Source organism: Cupressus sempervirens, chromosome 8 (assembly GCF_028749045.1).
Source record: "Cupressus sempervirens isolate cs-2001-9-10 chromosome 8, ASM2874904v1, whole genome shotgun sequence".
NCBI classification, from domain to species: Eukaryota; Viridiplantae; Streptophyta; class Pinopsida; order Cupressales; family Cupressaceae; genus Cupressus; species Cupressus sempervirens.
Genome location: NC_143125.1, coordinates 236,446,771 through 236,469,784, shown reverse-complemented (window position 1 = coordinate 236,469,784; position 23,014 = coordinate 236,446,771). Strand labels below are relative to the sequence as shown.

Sequence of the window (23,014 nt, the reverse complement as noted above, 5' to 3'; positions counted from 1 at the left end):
TTGAAATTTGTGTATAGAAAATACTTTTTTAAATAATAACAACACCGACTTTATGATTCTTGATTTTTTAATACAACAAAATTAATGCCCATTGGCATCTAGGGACATTAGTTCCTTGCCTTATAAATAAGGCAGGGACTAATAAATAAAAGCTCAATTTTCCAATCACAAAGCGAAGGGCACATATCCTCACGACATTCAACAATAGAAAGAATGGCTTTAGAAAGTTCACTATGACTATTCTTACAAACCATATAGGGTGATCCCACAATAATGGGTTCCACTTTTTGACCAATTTTGACACTGAAATCAATATTTTTGCAACAAACGTCAGGTTCAAGTGACTATATCTCCAAAACTATAAATAATTTCAAGATGACATAAACTAGTGATTTTGAGTACTTTGTTCCTACTTTGTAACCATATTTTTTAATCTAAAAAAAAAAATTATTTATGTCAATTTTTTTTATCTCCTTCGAAAAGTGGTACATAATAAAATTCAATATTTTAAAAAGTGACAGTCCGTTTGACACAACTTTTTTTTTCTAGAAATGATAATGAAGTAATTCTTTCGACGTTAGATTTGTAACATCAATATCCAGAGGATGCATTTGGTTTGATTTATTTTGGTTGAATATTGTATAGCTTATGAAGTTTTGAAGTGACATGAATCATAATTCAGACATACGTTCCGTTTGACACAGATAATTTGAAGTCAATTTATCATAAACCCCCTTTTTTTTTTTTGAATAGAAAGGTATCTCAATAAGCTAGTTCCTCCATGTTTTTCAAAAAAAATTTGACCTAATTTACTAATTTTTCCGAGGTGTCAAAGTTAGTTGATGTTCAATCGGTAATGAACCTATAATGAGTTAAACTCATATTTGAAAGTCTTAATGATTAAATTATGTATTAAAATTATAGTCGTTGGAAAGCTTGCTCCAAGCAGCACATTTTGACATTTTTTATTTTACATTAGGAGATCATTCTCTTGCAATTATGGAAGTCAAAAGAGCAAAAAAAATAAAATGAAAAAAAGGTTAAATTTTTTGTGATTTTGCATGTTCGTGCGAACACGTTTACCATGTTTGCGTGAACGTATGTTCGCGCGAACATACAAATCATGTTTGCACGAACATATTTATCACATATGTTCACGCGAACATACGAAATATGTTCGCACAAACATGATTTAAAAAAAGGTTCGCACGAACACAATAAGTGTGTTCACGCGAACATATGGTAAACCCAGTTTCCCATTTTGCAATTTTTTTCATTTTTGTTCATCCCACTAAAGTGAAACCCATTATTGTGGGTTCACACCATATCAAAGTTCGATGCATGTGGTCCAGTAAAGATCAACAGACCCCTTTCATTTATTTGTAATTTTTTTATTTTTTAAAAGACTAAAGTTTTGAAGACATTATTTTTAAAATCATTTATAACTTTGAAAATTATTAATTCTAATTGGCTCGTTACCAATTTCTTGGTCAAAATTGACATTTTTGAAGGTCAAAAAAAGTGGAAACTAGCTATAAGAGTGTACAACCCAAAAAAGTTGCCAATAAGATGCAATTAATTGTTTGTCAAAATGTCTTAATTGAGTGTCAAAAACTTTCGAAAATTGTAGCAATGTGTCCAAACTAAGAAGGTGAAAATAACAATCTATTGCATTAATTAATTTTTCCTTTGTTGAAGCATTGTGAGAAGCGGGAGATAGTAGTAGGCCATAAAGATTACAAGGTTTTCATCTGAAGGAGTTTCAAAATTAGGCGTGAATGTTGGCATTTTCCTACCATTTCTTACTATTTTAAGCTGAATACCATCAGTGGGGTTTAGTGTGAGTGCATGCCAGATCTGAGCTTTAATCAAATGTAATTTCTTCTGTCTTTGTCTATTTTCAAACTTGTTTTTGATAATGCTTGTCATTTGCTTCAAAATGATTTCAGGGACCCAACTTTCTATTAATGCACATCAACTATTCTTTGTGAGGATGCAACCTTCGTTGTAAATTTCTAAAACAAACCACAACAAAGTTAATAGTAGATAAAACCCCCACCACCAGGTAGTTCAATCACCACTGTGGCTTTGGAATTGCACTATCACTAATGTAAATGTTGCCACTTGTTGCGTCACATCGACCACACGCTTTGCCTTGCGCCATTCAAAACCCTATACTCCATTACACACGTGGCCATGGCCAAACCCTTATTAGGCAGTCTGACTTCTAAAGATTCCAACATGATGCAGAAGTAGTCTACTATGGCACTGACGTGGGCATTGTCAATTGCAGGTGATGTTGACGTCAAAATTTCCGATAGAACTAGTACGAACATTCTAGACATTTTATTTTCTAATTTTGTGTTCAAAAATTGATTTTACCCCTAGCAAAATTCTTATGAACCGATCAAAAATAGTAATTAGTAATTGAAAAATATTTTAAAAATAAAGTAACCTTTTAACTTTACAAACTCAGTTGTTACGGTTATAAAAATTAATTGCGACACCCCACTGAAAACATTAGGCAGGACTAACAAATGTAACACCCCTCTTCTTCATGACCTATCTTTTTAGGTTCCTCCCCCACCTTTCGTCTTTACCCATTTACCAATTTTCGTTCCTCCTATCCAAACCAACAAAGAGCTTCCTATTCCCTCAAGACTCGGCGCTCGGCGTTTCTTGTTTTAGACATCGTCTCTCCAGTTTGACAGAGGTATACACCGTATAAAACCTCCTGAAGAGGCAAACAAAATGCAAGGCTCGGCGTCTACTTCTATAATTACCTGTAGACACGATTCCGATTTTTTTTTGCATGGTAAAGGATTCAAAATCAAAGGATATAAATATGATACCAGATGTTTTTGTTGCCAGTATAAATTTTCACTCCTCTTCTAGGCAATGTGTGTTTCTAAGATTGCTGTTACTTTTTCTTTATTAAATTTAAGAACTGTCGTATTTCCATTATTATAAAACATCATTTTGTATACCTGCCTGAATTCTCGTATTCTCACCCTGTCCTCTCTGCGTTGTTTCAATTTGAAGTCCCTTTTAGCTGTTTTACAGTTAAATTCATACCAAGAATTTGTTTTGCATTGCGTTGACGAGTGCGACTGGGTAGGAATGTCTATGAAACGATGATGATAACCTCGATGCCAGAGTGTTGTAAATGACATTGATTAGAAGGAATGACCACAACTCAACCCCAGGAAGAGTCAGAAGCGCTTCACCAGCCAGAAGAGAAGTAGAATGCATCATGTGATAAAAACAACATGCCTGTCATTCTTTGCTTGATGCAAAAAATTAGCATTGGCTATCCATTTTGACTTGGTGCAGTTCTACACTTTAGCTGAATGTTGTTTATCCTACTAAATATATTTCACTGTTAAGTTTTAACAATTAAATGTGTAAATGATCACTGCTGTACTTCTTTCTTTAGTAATTTGAAATTTTATATTTTTAGGTTCTCGTAGGATCTTCTGATAACTTATGAAGAGAACTGCATGTGATACGCCAATAACCTCAATCGGGCTAAGAACCCACCTCAGTCATTTACAAAAAAATATGTTGGCTCGAGCCTCTTGCTATTACTCTGTAAAACGAGCAATGGAGATAAATAAGAAATGCCCTTCAGACATTCAAGCTCGACGCGCAATACAGACAAAATTTTATTCACAAAATATTAATCATTAGCTTTAACAAGCCATTTATATACATCCTACTTCTTCCCTTTTATTTTCCACCTTCTCTCTTGGGTCATCAGTACAAGATCTTCATGTTGTGTTCTAAATAGGAGCCCAAGCCTGACACATTAGATAAAAGATCAATAAGCAATGAGCATTATAACAAACTGAACATTTCTAAACAGGGACTATAGCCACTAAGATCATTGTTAACAGAGTCTGTTTTGGCAGTTCTTTTACCCTGATTTTCCCGTCTTCAGAAGCACTGTAAAGAACATCTTCTCCAAATGTTAATGCGGAAAGCCTGCTTTCTGTATATATCACTGCTACTTTCTGCAACTTCTCCCTCAGCCATACCTTCAATAATATGCGTCAACAACTTCAATGTCAAAAAACTATGCTACCAATATTGCACTGTCCATGAAGTTTTGATTATGCATAAAATTAATACTTCTAAAGCCATATATATAGTGAAAATGAACCTGGATTTCTTTTGTTTTTAGATTATGAAAGTAATTGAAGTTAACATAATATTGACTCACACTTACCTCAATCAGCCCAGTAGATGCATTACATCCAAGGTAAATGAAATCCTCATTCACTGCCATTGCTATAACATCTGTAATTGTGGATATTTTGGCAGCAAGGTTCTTGTTTTTCAAATTCCATACCTTCAATGCATGTGTGTACTTATCAATATAAAATCAGTCCCTATAATATAAAGGTAATGCTGATAAAAATGGCAATGGATAAGGAAGATTTATTCTAATTGGGCCATAAAGGATCTTATCCTCCAAATGCTTATGAGTGGAGTTGAGTCCTCGTGCTGATAAAAAACAAGTAGATATAATTTCTTCAACTTAAATGCAATTTTGGTAAGTTACACATACTTACTTCTGTAGATACACCTTCAACAGAGTTACCAGAAATATATAAGCAATCTTTGAACACTTGTAACTCACAACTTGTTGATCGTCTTCCTTGTAAAATACCCTGCCCTGGCTGTAAGCTCATTACTTCTCCAGTTCGTAGGTCCACCTCCTGCACACAATCATTTTGTCAACTTCAGGCATTTTCTAGTTTGTAATTCAGATTTGAAATTTATAATATAGACATCAGATTTGTTTTGACTGATTGATTTGAAATTTTGTGTCTGCCCTGGCACATGCATGACTTTTAGATTACCATCATTGGGGTTCACTGTCAAGATACGGAGTGTGTGTAAATAGATTACTATTAGTATTAATAATTGAATGATTCATTATTATTTGATAAATAGCCAACTTTCTACCTGTATGCTCCAATCTGAACAGCCACAGTAGACTTTATTCTCAGCAACTGCAACACCATGAACATGTTTGTTTCCTTGTAACATCTTTTCCAATCCAGAGTTGTCCACTGCCTGTCAGTATGAACAATATTTAAGTTGATTATAAATAACAGTAATCCTATTATCACAACATGGAACGTGTGATATTTCAATTGTTTATAAGTTATAACTGTATATCATGTTTCTTACATTCTTTCAATGATTACACTAGGAAACTGACACAAGATAAGGTTTACATGCATGTTGAGTTTTCCTTCTTGAAGTGTCCAAGAAACTTAGTATGGTTTTCCCTTCTCAATTCACAGATGGATTGGACTAGATCCGTCTTGCATGGAAGAAAAAGACTTGCTCGTTGGGCAAAGGTTTTGTTAGTTTGTGGTGACTGATTAGCAAAGTACTGTACATACTTCATAAATTCTTTGGGGTAAAATTTTTGGGCTACTATTCGCCAGTGGCTAATATTCACCAATATATGGTCAACAAGGCTAATTGGACCTCCAGAAAGATTTTCTCCTTTTTTGTATTCTATTTTACATACTGATGCTGGTGAACCTGAATGTTATGATGTAATTGTGCAGGTGGATACTAAAATTCAGTGAGTGTCTACAATGAAAGACGAAATGGACTCCTTGTTGAAAAATAAGACATGGGATTTATGCAAGTTGCCTGCAAGTAAAAGGGCTTTACAAAATAAATGGGTTTACAGGTTGAAAGAAGAGGATGGAGGTAAGAAAAGATTTAAAGCCAAGTTGTAAAAGGATTTGCACAGAAAAAAGATATTGATTTTGATGATTTATTTTCTCTTGTTGTTAAAATGACTTCTATTCGCACTGTTTTAAACATTGTGGCTACTAAAGATTTGCATTTGGAGCAGCTTGATGTTAAAACAGCCTTCTTTCATGGTGATTTGGATGAAGAGATATATATGGCTCAGCCACAGGGATTTGAGGTCAAAGGTAAGGAGAACTTAGTGTGTAGATTGAAGAAAAGTTTATATGGCTTGAAGCAAGCACTTCGACAATGGTATCTAAAATTTGACAGGTTTATGCATGAGCATGGATACAATAGGTGTCATTCAGATCATTGTGTTTACTTTAAGAGGTTGAATGATGATAGCTACATTATTTTATATTTATATGTTGATGATATGCTTGTAGCTGGATCTAACATGGATCATATTAAGGGGCTAAAATGTTAGTTAGCACATGCATTTGCTATGAAGGATTTGGGGGCAGCAAAACAAATCCTTGGTATGAAGATTTGCAGAGAGAGGAAGAACAAGAAATTGATGCTATCTCAGACTGATTATGTTGAGAAGGTGTTGCAACGTTTCTCTATGGAGAATACTAAAGCTATCAGCACACCTTTACCTGGTCATTTGAAGTTAACTAAGGAGATGTGTCCCAAGACACAAGAGGAGGAGGATAAAATGTCCAAGGTACCCTATGCTTCAGCTGTAGGAAGCTTGATGTGTGTTATGGTATGTACAAGGCCAAATATTATACATGCAATGGGAGTCGTTAGTAGGTATATGAGTCATCAAAGAATTGAGCATTGGAATGTAGTCAAATGGATTCTTAGATATTTGAGAGGAACATCTAATAAGTGTTACACTTTGGGGGCTCTACTACTGATTTATAGGGATATGTTGACTCTGATTTGGTAAAGGGTATTGATACTAGGCAGAGTACTACAGGTTATGTATTTATGGTTGGTGGGGGAGCCGTGAGATGGGTTTCTAGGTTATAGAAGGTTAATGCTTTATCTAACTACAGAGGCAAAGTATGTTGTTGCTATAGAGGCAGCCAGTGAGATGATATGGCTTCAGTTCTTCTTGGAAGAATTAGGACACCCTTAGAGCAATAATTATTTGTTTACAGATAGTTAAAGTGTCATTCATCTTGCGTTGGATAAGATACATACAGATGCCAATCCAGTAGATATGTTTACAAAGGTAGTGACAAGGGAAAAGCTAAATTCCTCTTCAACTTTGGTTGGTCTTCTAGACTGAACATGAATAAAAGAACAGCAAAGTCCAAAGCTGTTTGATCTAGTGGGAGTCCCATGTGGTCACGGTATTGCTACAAGATCAGTTTACAAGTGGGAGATTGTTGTTTAGTGTGGACTCTGATCAATCCCCAAGTGGGAGATTGTTAGTTTGTAGTGACTGATCAGGGAAAAACTGTACATACTATTTGCCAATGGTTGGCTACTATTCACCAATTGGCTATTGTTTATATTTGCCAATTTATGGCCGACATGTTGTAACTAATTTTAACCCTAAAGCGGAAAAAATACTTGTTTAAAAGGGCTTAGGGTTAGGGATTGTTTCATAAGGTGTGATGCGAAAATTGGTTCTTGCGGCAGTATTGAGCTGTAAAGGATTATGGATTGTAATCAGGTTGTAAACACTGGATCGTAATAATATTGGACTTGTTGTTTGGTGGATGTAGCCCAGGGATTGGGTGAACCATGTTAAATCTTGGTGTCGTGTTTTTTCTGTGTGATCTATTATTTTTTTGATATTGTTTATATTTGCATGTAATTGTTATTTCTGTCCTGGTTAAATCCGAATAGGGTTTGTTGAAGAATTGGCAAAAGTTTTGACAAAAAATGTGCAAACTTCTGGTTTTACTTTTTTCCTTTTCTCAAATGATTTTCTTTCCAAGATTGTTGTATGTTTTGCACATGACTTCATATCTAAATATTATTATGCATCTGTGACCAGTGTGCAATGTTGTTGATCAATTATTTATTTATAGGCTTTGTAATTTTGAACAAATATTGAAATGGTTTATTTTTTAGAGCTGAACTTAATCATGATTACAATGCTAAGTTTGATTTTATGGCATTTAATTATTGCATGGTTTACTAGCAATTGTTGATTTTAAGCTTAAAGAATTTAGGTTTGTGGTTAATTTAAGAGATGAAGTACAGTAACCCTTAGCGAGTGAAGAATGATACCATGTTCTTGGAATACATATTGGGAATGACAGGGTACATGAGGCCTTCTTTTGGGAGGGCAGAGGAGAACAATTCTAAAAGAAAGAAATATATGCTATCGATCTGCTATCCATATAATAAGCCATTCAAAATATTGATTTATATAAGAATATTACATAAAATTAGATTTGAGTCCAGGATTCACACGAATCAACATACAAATTAACACAATTTCATTTTTTTATTGTCAATATGCATATGCAACAAAAGTCTGATATACTGCAACTTAAAAAATGACAAATGTAAAAAATATGATAAATAATTTATTGTGTTACTGTTCCACCAGCTGTTTGGGACAGGGGACATGGGGATGGAGGGATAGGTTTTGGGGTAGGGGGTCAAAGGGCCTAAGTTCGGGGACAGCAAAGGGTGATGGAGGGGGGTGGCAGGGGGTGGCGCTGATATAATAGTAGGAAAACTAGTAATGAAAATATGTATTAGAATTTCATGTCAAATGAAACTTTGGCAAATTAGTAAAGTAGCAAAATTGCAAATACTAAATACTAAGATATGAATTATATGTCAATATATGACTGCTGAATATGACTGATATTCTATGGATTGTTACTGTCATCCACTGCAGATTATATGAAACCCTCATACATTGAAATTAACCATATATGAAAATGAAATTGGATAATAAATTGTTGTATAAATATGATAGTAGCCCCACATGAATAGCAAACATGGAAACCCCAACATAGAAACCCTGGGTCTGATTTTTATTTAGGGCAGCCAGCACAATCAGCTGTAATGTATGCAAAAGCGGCTACAAACCTTCATAAATTGCCCATATTAGGGTTGAAAATGATCTGAAAATGTCCTTGAATCAGCCAAAACTATATGTATATATCTGGTTGTTCTTGCTATATATATATATAATGTAAATTAAAAAAAGAAAACAACACTTTGGAGACATTTATGTGATGATCCCAAATTAGAAAGAGGCCATGGGGTCTGCATGGTGCACCATAAAATTTTTGCTAGTGTCTACTTTTTAAAATAAATAAACTTTATTTTGGTGAGTCGGCCTTAGCCGACTTAGCAAGTTTAAAAGCTATTTTATTTGAAAGTTTCTATGTTTCCTAGGCCAACCTAGCTAGCCTTGCCGAGCACCTATTTATAGGTGATTGGTGGTTTATTTTGTGATGTTTCGTCAAAAGGGATCTGCCTGTGTGCACGATTGAGACTTGGACAATCATCTCAGGCCTCAAACAAGGTGGGGTGCTAACCCCATCAATGACATTCATTTTGCCAAGCTAGGGAAATTGCATATCTTGAACTCTAAGTACTGTTATTTCAGCTGCAAAATCACAAAAAAGTAATCACAGAGGACTCACAATGATTGCAGGAGCAACAATATGGAGTGATAAGTGCACAAGGAGGAAGTGGTGGTTTGCAGACGGAACTAGAGAGATTTGCATCATTACCAGTTGACACAATCAGAATCAATTGCAGCTGAAGACTCATCTCCCACTGAAGGAAATTATCTATAGATACAAATCGTCTACATTTGCCATCTGAAGGGAAGCAATACACAAATACCTTGCTTGGCAGTGTGTCTATGACACCTGCAAGCAAGCAACAAAAATGATATTTATTGAAGACTAGTTGTAACAGGGGATGTCACATTCCACTAAGATTATATTTACCAGTCAGTATAAACAAAATAGCGAACAAATATGTATGCTGGTGAACATTTGAAATTGATTGTGATTTTGTTTTATTTATAAATCTAGAAGTGATTCCATGGATGTTATAAGATCTGAACTGTATAAATTTGTCTGACATTATAGTTCATCTCTCTACTTTATGTGTTTCTTCAGTTTGGATTCTTTCAGTGGTATTAGAGCTACATTTCTGCTAGCCAATGGGTATTGTTGACGAGTGAAAGAGAGCAAAGGTACTTGTACAAGGAAAGGAAAAAGGGCACCATGAGTGACACAGTTGATCATGCAGCAAGGATATTCTTTAAGAGGTCAGAGGAGTTTCACCTTAGCATGTTTGAAACATTAAAAGAAGTGGTCCAAGAATTGAGAGGGTTACACTAGAATCATGGTGGTGATAAATTAGAAACAAATAGGACCTGAAGCACTGCTATGAACAAAGAATGGTTTGCTAATAATCGTGAAAACAATAATTCCAAGGGATAGATCTCAATGAAGACATCCAGGGCTAAACTTTTGACTATCCCTGGTATGGACATGGACATGGAAATAGTTTTTGGGGTGCCAATGGCTGCATAAAATTGATAAATATGAAACCAACCACTAAAAGAAGGAAATCTCCTTGGTACATAATGGGAAAAAGATAGTATTACATGGATTGAACAACAAAGGGACGATTACGATAGTTTTTTTCGTAAAGGGCAGGTAGCATGGGTAACTGAATGTGTAATCACTAGCAAAAATGCTGCTAAGAAAGAAGATATTGTTGACATGTAGATTCAATTTATTTTAGATAAATATAGTGGGCTAATCAAGGATATACCACTGGGATTGCCCTCTAACAGAGGTTTCAAACATATCAGTGAGCTTGAAGGAGGGGCAATAAAAGAATTGTTGGAAATGGGGCATATCAGACCTAGTTCTAGCTCTTTTGTATCTTTAGTAGTGCTGGTCAAGAAGAGATGGATCTATGAGGATGTGTATAGATTATTGGGCTCTCAACAAGAGAACTATCAAGAACCACTATCCAATTCCACAAATTGACAAACTAATTCATGACTTCCATAGGGCAAGGTACTTCTCTAAGATTGATTTGTTAAGAATACCATCAAATCAAAGTCAGGGATGAATATGTACATAAGACAGCTTTGTGGTGCCACTATGGGCACTATGATTTTTTGGTAATGCCCTTTGGTTTAACAAATGCACCAACAACTTTCCATTCATTTATGAATCAGGTCTTCATCTTACAATTTAGGAAGTTGCTTTAATTTTATTTGATATATCATAGTTTATAGCAAGACATGGGAAGACCATTTTAAAATATTTGGACAAAGCGTTGGGTATCTTAGAGAAGCAATACTTTTGTGCCAAAGCATCTAGGCATGAATTTGGGTTGCAAGAAATCTTGTATCTGAGTTTTAAAATTGGTGAGAAAAGTGTAAGTGTTGATGGAGAGAAGATTAAAGCCATCCAAGATTGGCCTAGGCCCAACAACTTAACACAGCTGAGAGGGTTTATAGGATTATGTAACTATTATAAGAGGTTTGTAATTTGGTTTTCATAGCTAGCTACCCCCTTGGCCAACCTGACCAAGAACGGAGCATTTGCAGGGACTCCATTAGCTCAACAAGCCTTTGATAAGCTGAAGGAGATAGTAAGTTCAACCCCTATTTTGGCAATTCCAGACTTTTCACATCCTTTTGTTTTAGAATGTAATGCCTCCAACAAAGTAATATTAGTTGCTTTTATTTAAAATAAACACCTTATAGCATATGGATGTAGGAAGCTCAAAGAGGCTAAGCGTAAACTCTCTATTATAATAAAGAGATGCTAGCTATACTACACACTTTGATCAAGTTTAGCCAATATTTGGTATACAACAAATTTTCGGTTAAGATTGTTCATAATAGTCTGAAATACTTCCTTAGTCAAATGAAATTGAATATCTGAAAACAAAAACGGGTAAGTAAAATCCAAGCCAATGATTTTGTGATTGAGCTTGGTAATGGAAACAACAATGTGATGGTGGATGCATTGTCTCAAAAACCTCAATTACACTCTATTTCAGATATGTTTTGTTGAATGGAAATCATTAATCATTATGTTAAAAACCAGTTTGCTAACGATATTGTGGAAGGCAAGGTGCAGGATGAGAGGTTTAAGGTGGTTGACGAGTTGATTTTATACAAAGGACGAGTCTATCTCATAGCTGATTCCAAGATGAAGAAAAGGATCTTGAATGCTTGCCATGACAATCCACTAGTAGACCATCCAGGTTTCTACAAAACACACAAACAAGTAAGAGAGCATTTCCCCTGGAAAGGGCTAAAGAAGCATGTAATTCAGTATGTAAGGGAATGCAAAGAGTGTCAACAAAACAAAGTGGAGCATGTTTTTCCAGTGGGTTTTCTACAACCTTTACCCATCCCAAATCAGAAATGGGAAAGTATATCAATGGATTTCATTCGGGCTTGTGTAAAGTGCAAGGTAAAGATTGTCTATATGTTGTGGTAGATATGCTTACAAAATATGCTCACTTTTATGCTACATCTTCAAAGTTCAAAGCACCATAGGCAGCGGGTTTATTCTTCAAAGAGACATTTTAAAACTTCATGGCTTACCAAAGACAATTGTGAGTGATAGAGACAACAAATTTCATATTTTTTTTTGGTAAAGAACTTGGCATAGAATTAACACCCAGCACAAGCTACCATCCACAAATAGATGGACAAACGAAAATAGTGAATAAGTGGTCTGAGGGTTATTTGAGGAATTATGTTACATGATGATAAACAACATGGATTAAATGGCTACATTTGGGGTTGTATTGTTATAACACCACTCACCACATATCCATTGTAATGTCTCCTTTCAAGGAACTCTATGGTTATGAGTCATGATGTTACTTCTTTTGTGGATTTAATCTTCACTAAAAGTACAGTTCCTAGTGCAAAAGATATGGTCCAATAGAGTAAGGATATGTTGGTATCTCTTAAAGAGAACTTGCAGCATGCTCAGGGTCAACAAAAATATGACATCGAATACAAATGTCTTTTGAGGAGGGTGATTTGGTATTTCTGAGGTTGCAATCATATAGATAGTCATCCATTAAGGAGAATGTAGAAAAGTTGAAACCACATTTTTGTGGCCCTTATCTGATGATAAGGAAGGTCGGGCAGGTTGTGTATGAGCTAGAATTACCACCCTACAACAAAACTCACCACACCTTTCATGTTTCTTTCCTTAAAAAGGAACTTGGACAGAAGATTATGCCTTTTGTGGAGTTGCCACAGTTAGATTATGAGAGCAAGTTGATATTAGAACCCAAACAAGTGCTAGTAGTAAGAGAAGAAACTGAAAAATAAGATAATTCCCAAATATTTAGTGAAATGGAAAGTATTTCCAATAGAAGATGCTACTTGGGAAGGGATATAGATTTTTGAACACCCAAGTCTGCAATGCTTGAGGTCAAGCAATTATAGGACAGGAGGACTGCAATCATCTTGAATTAGAAAGAAGCCACGGGGCCCACATGGTGCTCCATACCACCCATTTAATTTTTGCTAGTGTCTACTTTTTTTATACAAACAGATTAATTAATAAATAAACTTTTTTTGGGAGAGTCAGCCTCAGCCAACTTAGCAAGTTTAAAAGCTATTTTATTTTTAAATTTCTTTGTTTCTTGGTCTGATCTAGCCAGCCTTGTTGAGTACCTATTTATAGGTGATTGGTGGTTTATTTTGGGACCTACAAATTTACCTATGTGCACAATTGAGACTGAGACGATCATCGTAGGCCTCAAACAAGGTGGGATGCTAACCCCATTGTTGACGTTGATTTTTCCGAGCTTTGGAATTTGCATATCTCTATTTCTGAGAATTATTATTTCAGCCACAAAATCACAGATAAGGAATCGTAGAGGTCTCATAGTGATTACAGGAGAAGCAATAAGGAGTGGTGAGCGCACAAGGAGGAAGTGGCGGTTTACATAAGGAACTAGAGATATTTGCACCATTTTCAGGTGACACAATCAGAACTAATAGCAGCTCAATACTCATCTCCCATCGAAGGAAATTTTCTCCAAATACAAATCGTCTACATTTGCCAGCTGAAGGGAAGCCATACACAAATACCTTCCTTGGCACTGTGTCTACAACACCTGAAAGCAAGTAAAAATTGGTATTGATTGAAGACTGGTTGTAATGGGGGCTCTCACTTTCCACAAAACTCAGATATCTTGTATAAGTTTATATTTACCAGTCACAGTATAAATATATAAAGAATATGTATCTATGTTGGTGAACATTTGAAATAGATTGTGGTATTGTTTTGTTTATAAATCTGGAAATGCTTCCATGAATGTCATAAGATTCTGAATTGGATAAATTTGTTTGACAGTATAGTTTTTCTCTCTACTTTATGTGTTTCTTGAGTTTGGATTCTTTCAATTTAGGGACAGGACTCAGGAGTTCTAGAACTCCCCTAGACACTTAGGCGACTTGTGGGCATCTCTAAGTTGTCCCAAAGACTGGCCATTTCTAGCTGTCCCAGGGGTGGTTGTGGGATGGCAAGGGGATGCCTAACTTCAGTCCCTAACTCCCCGAGATGTCCTCGTTTCAAAATGCGGGGTTCTGGGGGAAAATGCACTCTCTTGTCTTGTACTCCTAGTTTAGGATACTTTTCTTGATTAGGCATTTTTTAAGTTGGCAACCATACCTTTCGCTTTGAGTCACTTCTAATTTTTATTGAAATAAAGTTTTTTAATCCTGAAGCAACTGATAACCATGAATTACCTACTTTGGTAATGCAATATCATTGGCCTAAAATCCTCCATAATGTACTCCACCGGTAATGAAGAGTAGCAAAGCAGTAGAGTTTGCTTCAGATCTTTATAAAGTCATATTAATGAACCAGCTGTACATGAATGAACCAGAGAACTCTGGTATACCATGCAGAGTGAAACATTGTAAATTGGTTTATGGACCTTTATCTGCTACACAATAAAACTCAACTTTTAGCCATGATGACATCACATTCACAGCCATTATTAGGAGTATGATGGCAACAACAGGAACAGCAAATTAAGCTAGGTGGCATATGGATATGTATCTAAATAAAGGCAGTCAACAATTTTCCATTACTTCATATAGTGGTTAAATTGTGGTACATAGCATACTAGTATACTATATAGTATATAGTATTGTCAAATTGATCAAAAACTCATTTAAGGACATTAGTCTGTTTTATGTTTTAGTAAACATTGATTGCTTTCCAAGGATGACTGGCTTTCTTGAACATGCCTCGATGGCTGTGTTGTTTCTGGGATATTTCCAGACAGTAAGAGAATATTGGGAATGGTATGTTCCCCTGTCTTTTAAACTTGAGAGGTATAGGGATGACCAAAAAGCCCTGGAACTTGCCCCCATGTATACTTGTTTATGTCATTCATTTTATTCCTTATGAATATGGTCATGAACCCTACCTATGGATCAATTTTCACACATTATTTTAAGCTGTACAAGCCTAGGGTGTTCTTGGTGAGTTGACAATATTTTAAGTGGCAGGACTATGCTGTGGTTACTTAACATTAATATGATATACTAAATGCCCTTTTCATTACCAAAGTAGCATTTATTTGGATATACTACAGCACACATTCAAGGCCTTGAATCATTCTTTCCTTGTTTTACACCTATCTTTTAGACATAGAGACTTTATGCATTTGCTACTGGCTCTATGCATATTATCATATGCTCACTCTGTGCAAGTTATGAGCTATATAAGAATTGTACTTGAGAAAACTCTCTCACAAATCACTAGACGCATACTTATAGTGTTATACAATGTAACCCCTTACAATTTCACACACTTTTGTGTCCTTTCCTTATTGTGCCCCCTCTTTGCTCTTTCAAAGACTATTTCTTGCCCCTTCATTGTCAAACTGTTATCATATGCTAGTGTGGAGATTAAATCTTCTGTCCAGAAATAAGCATGCATCATTTGTCAGTCGCAGCCCATTTTGGGTGGACTAGGGCATTAGGTGCCATAGTCTCAATGGCATCATTGTTCCCCCAAAATAGGCCCATATTTGAATATGTTGGTATGTTCGTTCCCGCCAGCTGTTATTTCATCTCAATATTTTTATGTGACCGTTGGAGGTCAGCCTAATTTATGAAATACCTTGGGACTTGGGAACCCTCTATAAGAGCATCCTTTCCTTATTCATTTTTATCCTCAAGCATCTCATTCACTTCTTAGAGCAAGCATTGTGTACAAAATTCTTAAGATTCAAGCAATAAAGAGCAACAAGTTGCAATAAGCTTCATGCCAGGGAGCTTTTATAATTGATCTTATTTTGAGGTGTCATGTTGTTGCATCAGCACTTGAGGGTGTTATTCAAAGAGCATAGCAGTCATCAACATATCAAGTTTGAGGTATAATCTTGTGATACTCAGCATTATGCTTCAGATTAAGCTTTATTCCTAGTCATCATTGTTGTAGGGAAGGTTGAATGCTCCCGAGGCTTGACTAAGGCAAGCCTATATACAACACAGGCACCATTTTTCTTCTTATTATGTCCAGGCTTTCAAATCTAGGAGGGGAAGGTTGCAGATCCAAGATGAGCAAACTGAGACAAGGAAATTTAGATCCTGTTAAAGTCTTAATTATTGACATAGTCCATGGTTACTGAAATAGTTTGGTAAATTCTCTCTCAAACGTTAAGGGAAGGATTAGAGCAGCATCTTGAGTTTGAATCTGTTTAGAATATCAGCTTCAGACATCACTTTGACTGCCACCTACTGACACTGTCTAGCACTTTTAGGCCCAATTTCTGTGACAGGCTCCTCTATGATTCCTCTTTCCATACCTGTATTCAAAGTTGGCATATTTGATATACAGCTTACTGTTTATGCTGATTATAGTCAATTTTACATCATTTACCTTTGTTCTCTATTCTAATCAATTCAATCAATCAAATCAACACAAAAGAAAGATAATTCCCACCAATAGCCCCCAACTCTTTGCAATGGGATTAAATTTGGGCCTCTTTAATTATCCTTCAATGCGAGTTGATGTGCTTGATTCCTAGTATAGACTAGTGGATCCTATTCCTTACCACATGATACTAGACCTCTACCCTTATGAATGTAATGCATGTCGAATATGAAGAAAAATAAAATGTGGAACCAATTAAAATCTAAGAATTCATGGCATGCTAAGAAAAGAGTGTTTATATTGCACAACTTTGTTTTTGAAAGGACACAATCAGTGTTGAAAATCTTGAGACCTGCTAATCACTTCTGTATGTGTAAGAAAGTCCTAGGTTGATGAGATGGAACAAAATTTAACTTTTAAATTTATTGGAGCATCTAGGGTTAATAACTTTCTGTATTTGATCACTTCATTTGTTGATTTTTAGCATATTCTGCTGTTATCTACATAGTTTGATATCATGATCAAGAAGTTGAGACTGTGCTTAGTTGCTACCAACCAGATTTTTTGGCTTTCACAGAAAATTCTCTTGTGCCAATATACGTGTCAATGGTATGATTTAAGTATTTACTCATCAGTACTCAAAAGGAAATTTTTTGTGCAGGTCATGCAAAGCTTTCTAATTTCAGTCTTACTGACCTTTATGCCATACCCTTCTGAAATTATGAATGTCAAAAGAGCATTTACAGATATTCTTTGCACTACTTCGTTTGTTTGCACTACTTGCATACAAACAATGTCTTCAGAACCCAATTTCCAAACCTGTCCATTAACAAAGATAGATGGTGAGTGCCGATGAAGTTACAGTACTTTCCAAAAAATGAATTCTTTCCATCATTTATATGAAATGAAGATTTTAAACTTTAGGAAATGAGAGCCCATTGTTTGGATAATCACCCTAGTATAACCTGCTGTAAGCTCGTTCTCAGTAACCTATTTTTTGTAATAATTATTGCCATCTATAATTCTTTCCACGTTTCTTGGGAAAAATGCTTCTTACCATGATTGATTTGTCTGCAGATGCACTGAAAAGTTTCTCTGATGATTCTGAGATAGCCAGACACATAACTGCATTTTTGTTCTTCCTGACCTCAGTAATCAACTTTGGTTGCTGGTTCCTGACATCCCAAACCTTTAAAAGAAAAAAATTGCAGAAACAGTGAAACATCAGGGCACATGACACACTGAAAAGTGATGTTTGTGATACATGCAATCTTGCTGAATGATTTTCTGTAAGCACAAAGAAATATTAATTGTACTATTTGTGTGAATCTCAAGAAATGTTAAGGTAGTACTTTAGGAGAGGTCTAAGTGATGACAAGGGTGCTAAACAACCTTGATTGTGCCATCTGAATGTCCACTATATAATTTTCTTTTTCCATATGTTAGCGCTTCAGTTCTTCCATTAGCAGAAGCATCCATTTGTGCTACTTCACCATGTACAAAAATTTCTGCATTCTGATATATTTCCATTCAACAGTTTTCTGTAAGATTCAAAAACTATCATTCTTTTCTATGTGTAACCTGAATGACTCCTAGTCAAGAAAACATATATACTATATTTAATACTATTTACAATTCACTCAAAAGAAGTTTGAATCTATTAAGGAATTTAACTGTAGTTCTTTCAAGCATTTCATGTTATCTTTGTATTTTAGCTCCTAGTGTGTGATAGGTCAATTTATATTACATTCCTTTTCTTGTGGCATCAACGTACTGATTTCAGAATAGAATCATTTGCAATGACATCAAGAAGCTCTTTTGCTGTCCATGTAAGCCATTTGAGTCTTCGTAGAGGACCGATTATTTCTTGTGCAAAAGTTGAAATCAATTGAAGGCATTCTGTATAGAATTTTTGGGTTATCAAACAAGGTCTGTATAAGTACCATGCTTCCACATATAGAACTGTACACTGCTTTCATATTATGGAGAAAAATGAGATAAAACTTCAATCTTAAATGTATATGCTGATCATATGCAATTAAAATATAATCGTTCCAACTTTGATTACATATTATGCATTGTGGTCCATCACTCACCTGGATTTTGCATGTAACTATGAAGTGAAAGGGTGGCCAATATCCTCTCTTCAACTTGTCTGTCATACCGTAAGCATCCTACAAGCTGAGGAAGTAAAATTGAGCATGCAACAAGTTGCATACCAGTATTAGGCATTGATGCAAGTGCACAGTTGAGCCATGTGGCAGTCACAAGGCAAGGTTTTGCCAATTCAGGTACTCGACCTGATAAAGACTTGGCCAAGGCTTCAAATAGTGGCTTGCCTTTAGTCAATAGAACACTAGTAATTTTCCTTTCCCATTCATCTGTGGCCGTCTTCTCTTCATCCTGAACTTGCAAGTAGTCATTAAGTGATTAAATAATTTATTCGTAGAAAATAATCATTAATCAACTATCTACGACATTTCAAATACAGCTAATTAGCAATTGGAGTGCAATATTTTTAATAGATAATAATATTAGGAAAACAGTCTGGACCAAACCGTGAAAGACCAGTAAACAGATAAAGTAGACTGAAACACATCAAGCAAATGCAAAGATGGAATCACTAAATTCAAATTCCAAAGTTTAGAAGTTGTGCAACTCAACAACCAAGGATTATTTTCTACTCTACAAGTTACCTATCTATACATTGAAGTTGATTAATAAATTAATAATTAGATGAAAGAACCAAAGCTACAGAAGCACGAGTCTAAGGTTAAAATAGAGGGGTTATTTAGTTAAAAAGTGTTCAGAATACTTGTATTCATATCCTTCTAAGGATAACCCCTTGTTATTTGATTGACCACCACCTCCTCTGATCTTTGGGACCTACTGTTAAACACTAGCCCTTATTTGCCAATATGCTGGTGGAAAAGTTGTCAATGAAATATGCCCCCTGCTTCTAGAATTCTGTCTTTTGTGCATGTGCACAATATTAATTTCTATTTCTAATCCTATTCAAATCTGACATTTTTCAAAGAGTATTTCCAGCATCTATAAAGGAACATTTTGAAAACCAAGCTACAGTTGTCCTTTAGTGAAACGGATGTTCAAAACACTTGAATTCATAACTTTCTAAGCATCACCTCTTGTTATCAGATCTACTAACACCTCCGTTGATCTTTGAGAACTAATTCTACAATAGTAGCCCTATTTTACCTGTATAGTAGTGCAAAAGTTGTCAATAAAATACGCCCCTCCTTGACTTCTGTCCTTAGTGCATGTGCACAATTTTTTTTTAAATATTTCTAATCCTATTCAAATCTGGTATTTCAATGAATGTTTCTAGCATCTGTATAAGAACCATTTTGAAACAAAGCTGCAGTAGTCTAGTCACGTGACCCAAAAGAGAACAGTTATCTAATGCATGCTGAGCTCATTTTTAATTAGTCTACAGAAAATCATTCAATCTATTTTTTCTTTTTAATAAAGCTAAATTGCTTAGAAAAATAGAGCATAAATAACATCTGAAACAACATTTTTAGTATCATTGATGTACAATGAGCATACCCATCTCTTCATATCATCTTGTAAAGGATCATCTTCTTCTATTAAAGAATCAATAGTATCATTTTCAAGTCCAGCTTGTTTAAGCAGCCAAGCTTCTAGTAAGGTCTGACCCAGATATGAGAAGCGTCCTCCCAAAATCAAAAGAGCTTTGGATGCTTGCAATTGTGCCTTTTTATCTGTTTCACAATTTAGTGCAGCTATTATGGCTTCCAGTGCCTCTTCTCTATACACACTGTATCGCCGTGGTTGCACCTTTATTTAATCAACATTGCGTTAAGTAAGGTATAAATTTAATGTATATGACAGATAATGCTTATTGTTTGTACAAGTTACCAGAGAAACAATTTTTACAAGATGATATGGATTTCAGTTTGAGAACGTAAATAAGTTAACTAGTTTATAGAGAAAATGACAAGCTTTCTAACCTGCAAAAGAAGACTGACATACCAGAAGTTCTAGCTGTAACAGCAAGATTGCAGCCATTGGTTGTTGCTCAAGTGATGCTGTTTGAAGGTAAACCAAAAGGACATGCATAGTATTTAGGAGCCCTTCCTTTTGCAATTCACTCAAGAACTTGCTAATCAGAGTCCTCCTGATAGATGCAGAGGAAAGCAAATGAATTAGATGGACATCTCATTTTTAACTTAGCATAACTGGATGCAAGCTTTAAAAAATGGGGAATATGACTACAAGATCAAAATGTGGGGCATGCACCAAACACCAGTACTAGAAACAAAACTATAGCAACCTTATTTTACATAAGGTGGCTGCACTTATCAGACAGAATGCTCTGAGATTACTCCATAAATTTTCTATTAATTGCACGAGCAAGTTTTCATGCTAAAATAAGGAAACGCATTTAGCTGGAATAGCATTAACTTGTACCTGTTAAGACAAAGTAGTTCTGTGAGAAAGGCAATGACAACAGCTCTGGACATTCCTTGGTTGCAGTGTAAGAGCTCTACTAAAGAAGCTTTTTTTATGTCTCTTATTAAAATATGCCTGCTGTTTCCATCTGCTTGCATGCAACAGCAAAGAATTGATGCAGTACTTATCTTCCCTCTGATATTACCCGATTCCAATCTGCGTAAAAGAAATGGAATTCCTCCTAGAGATATTATTTGCTCTGCATTTTCTCTATTTTTAGTATGATCTAAAACAGAGAGAAGCTGTTCCAACAATAAAATTGCTGCTTCTTGAGGTGTACATGGGCTGAATTTTAAGCATTGTAGGTCAGAAGTGTTGTCGATAATTGCAAGCAGCAGTGATATCAAGTCAAGAAAAACTAATTTTTTTGGTGGGGGCTTTAACAGATACAGTAGAACTATAGCATGTGGGAAAATGTTGCTTGTGACAATTCGCATAATAATTTCAAAATCTGGGTCTGCCCTAAGGATTGTCTTTCGATTTATGTCACTTTTAATTGCTAGCTCTGCTAAAATACAGACGACTTTTTGTAGCACCTCTTCATTTTCAGAAGTTGAAAGCAACTCCATCAATTCATCAATGACGGCAACCTTTGAGAGGCTGGTTTCTACTACAGGGTTACTCTTCGATTCTAGCCAAATATGAGCAATTGTTAGGGCTGCCTCTTCACATTCAATCAAGTTGTTTGAAGTGCATAGGATGGCTGTAGCCTGCTTTAAATTACTTAAAAGATCACATGAAATTGGAGCAATAGAATCAAGTGATTCTTTATCATTCTCAGAAAAATGTCTGGTAAGGAAACCTTTTTGGTTTGAACTCTCCAAATTGCTGTTTGCATTCGGGTAGTGTGAGAATTGTTTAGGTGATTGCTCTCTAGGGCTGCTTAGATCAGCATAGCTTTCTGGAATATGTTGGAGTGGAACTGTATCTTCCAATTGTGTGCAGGCATGACCATCCCCTGTCCAAGTTCCTGAATGTGAAATTTTCCAAGCATCGACAGCTTGCTTGAGTGAGGAATTTGTCTTTGGCAGTGTCAAACTTTCCAGCTTCTGCCGAGTTATTGGACATATTATATTGCCATTATCTAACATCTCCTGGATTGCTGCACGCTCATAGGTTTGCCCAGTCTCTATTGTTACTGGATCCTCAAACAACTGATCTGTAAGAGGACAGACAAAATCTTTTGGGATTCTTATATTACCTGATTGTTTAAAATATACAGTGTTCTGAGGTTTGAGTCCTGCACTGCAGTGAAGGACAACTGAAAGATATGAGTATTATTACTAGAGATGGAATCACATCACACAATTCTCTGAACATATGATCAAAGCATCCCATAGAACCTACCTGTCTGACACAGAATTGTTATGTACAGATACAGTGTTGTTTTCTTTGGTACATTCTTCTTCTAGGTTGGGACTTTGAGAATTCTCTGTTTCTATCTGTCCATGCATAGACAACATTATAAATTAGAGCAAGAGGGCAATGCTTGAGGTACGTTGATATAAATTGCCCAATTCTTTAATGGCAGTATTACTGTGTGATATGTACATTACTAATACCTCTGAATCAGGTGGTGGTTGATTCATTTCTGAAGAAGATAGTGGGCTCAAAGGGGAGTAGAAATTTGCATTAGATCGTTGCACACTGTGTATAATTTTAGCAAACTGTTTCAAAGTCACTGCATTCCCTTTCCTGTCCGAAAGCTTGCAAATAATGGAACACTTATCATCAAACGTAGTGAACTTCGTCATATGCTCCCATAACTTTAGCATCTCTTCCTCGTTAAGCTCTTTTCCTTCCAGATGTATACTTTTTTTTGATATACTTGCATCTGCTTCTTTTACCTGGTTTCTTGTCTGTCAAAAGCAAGTACAACAGGCAAAAAGTATTTGTGATTG

The 23,014-nt window shown here is 35.6% G+C and overlaps 1 protein-coding gene and 1 long non-coding RNA gene across 3 annotated transcripts in view; one reads left to right on the top strand and one right to left on the bottom strand.

Moving 5' to 3' along the window:
• Positions 1 to 2,586: 2,586 nt before the first annotated feature.
• On the top strand, positions 2,587 to 18,310 carry LOC149542368 (uncharacterized). Of its 2 annotated transcripts, XR_016355458.1 has the most exons (3): positions 2,587 to 2,815; positions 17,281 to 17,461; positions 17,697 to 18,310. It is a non-coding gene; the product is annotated as an uncharacterized LOC149542368 (long non-coding RNA). The 2 variants fall into 2 exon arrangements; XR_016355459.1 differs by lacking the exon at positions 17,281 to 17,461.
• LOC149542367 (putative E3 ubiquitin-protein ligase LIN-1) overlaps positions 3,642 to 23,014 on the bottom strand; it is a 40,742-nt gene continuing 21,369 nt past the window's right edge. The window contains exons 3-17 of the mRNA XM_089797332.1: positions 22,676 to 22,972; positions 22,461 to 22,555; positions 21,072 to 22,358; positions 20,634 to 20,778; positions 20,187 to 20,438; positions 18,716 to 19,022; positions 18,394 to 18,518; positions 18,012 to 18,134; positions 17,677 to 17,808; positions 17,316 to 17,438; positions 4,972 to 5,082; positions 4,575 to 4,721; positions 4,229 to 4,351; positions 3,921 to 4,037; positions 3,642 to 3,800 (exon numbers count right to left, since the gene is read on the bottom strand). Coding sequence (XP_089653458.1) covers positions 3,783 to 3,800; positions 3,921 to 4,037; positions 4,229 to 4,351; positions 4,575 to 4,721; positions 4,972 to 5,082; positions 17,316 to 17,438; positions 17,677 to 17,808; positions 18,012 to 18,134; positions 18,394 to 18,518; positions 18,716 to 19,022; positions 20,187 to 20,438; positions 20,634 to 20,778; positions 21,072 to 22,358; positions 22,461 to 22,555; positions 22,676 to 22,972 — 3,402 coding nt within the window. The 3' untranslated portion in view covers positions 3,642 to 3,782. The remainder of the gene's footprint in view (positions 3,801 to 3,920; positions 4,038 to 4,228; positions 4,352 to 4,574; positions 4,722 to 4,971; positions 5,083 to 17,315; positions 17,439 to 17,676; positions 17,809 to 18,011; positions 18,135 to 18,393; positions 18,519 to 18,715; positions 19,023 to 20,186; positions 20,439 to 20,633; positions 20,779 to 21,071; positions 22,359 to 22,460; positions 22,556 to 22,675; positions 22,973 to 23,014) is intronic.